At 73.2% G+C, this 649-nt stretch overlaps 2 protein-coding genes across 3 annotated transcripts in view; one reads left to right on the top strand and one right to left on the bottom strand.

The window, feature by feature from the left end:
- The window catches only part of OTOP2 (otopetrin 2), a 9,878-nt gene extending 9,382 nt beyond the window's left edge, over positions 1-496 (bottom strand). Inside the window, exon 1 of the mRNA XM_010856491.1 lies at positions 430-496. Within this exon, the coding sequence (XP_010854793.1) occupies positions 430-496 (67 nt within the window). The remainder of the gene's footprint in view (positions 1-429) is intronic.
- Positions 495-649, top strand: part of USH1G (Usher syndrome 1G (autosomal recessive)) — a 4,435-nt gene continuing 4,280 nt past the window's right edge. The window contains exon 1 of one of the 2 annotated variants that reach the window (XM_010856135.1): positions 495-647. In XM_010856135.1, coding sequence (XP_010854437.1) covers positions 495-647 — 153 coding nt within the window. The other variant, XM_010856134.1, reaches the window with a different exon arrangement.

Genomic DNA, 649 nt, shown 5'->3' with positions numbered 1-649 from the left:
CCAGGGGGCGGGGGGTCAGGACAGCCCTCAGACATCCCTCCCCAGTCCTTGGCCCGTTCCCTCGACGGGTAGCGACATCGGGGGCCGCCGCGCCTGGGCTCTCTTGAGGACAGACCTCGAACTGCCCCCAGACTGGGCCTCCCGGGACGGGACGCAGGGGTGACCCTCTGGCAGAGGGGCCGGTCCTGTGGGCTCAGGGGCAGGGTCACTGCCGTGCACTCGGCAGCAGGGAGTTTAGGACCCAGGGGCAGCGCGGGGCGGCCTTCCGGGCGGCGGGCGGTCTTCCCCGCACCCTCCCCGCCGGGTGCGCGGCTCAGATGTCGGAGTAGCGGCGGCTCTGGAGCTCTCCGTCCTCGGTCTGCGGCGGCAAGGGCTGGCGGCCCCGGCCCCTGCCCGGCCCCTCCCCCAGCCCCATGCCTCAGCTCTAACCCCGCCGCCCTCCCCCGGGGGGCACGTCCCCGTGTCCCCGGACCGCCCCGTCCAAGTCAGGCGCCATGAACGACCAGTACCACCGGGCGGCTCGGGACGGCTACCTGGAACTCCTCAAGGAGGCCACCAGGAAGGAGCTGAACGCCCCCGACGAGGATGGCATGACCCCCACCCTCTGGGCCGCTTACCACGGCAACCTGGAGTCGCTGCGCCTCCAGGT

This window comes from Bison bison, unplaced genomic scaffold (assembly GCF_000754665.1).
Source record: "Bison bison bison isolate TAMUID 2011002044 unplaced genomic scaffold, Bison_UMD1.0 scf7180017864371, whole genome shotgun sequence".
Taxonomy (NCBI): domain Eukaryota; kingdom Metazoa; phylum Chordata; class Mammalia; order Artiodactyla; family Bovidae; genus Bison; species Bison bison.
This window is presented reverse-complemented; position numbering and strand designations above follow the sequence as displayed.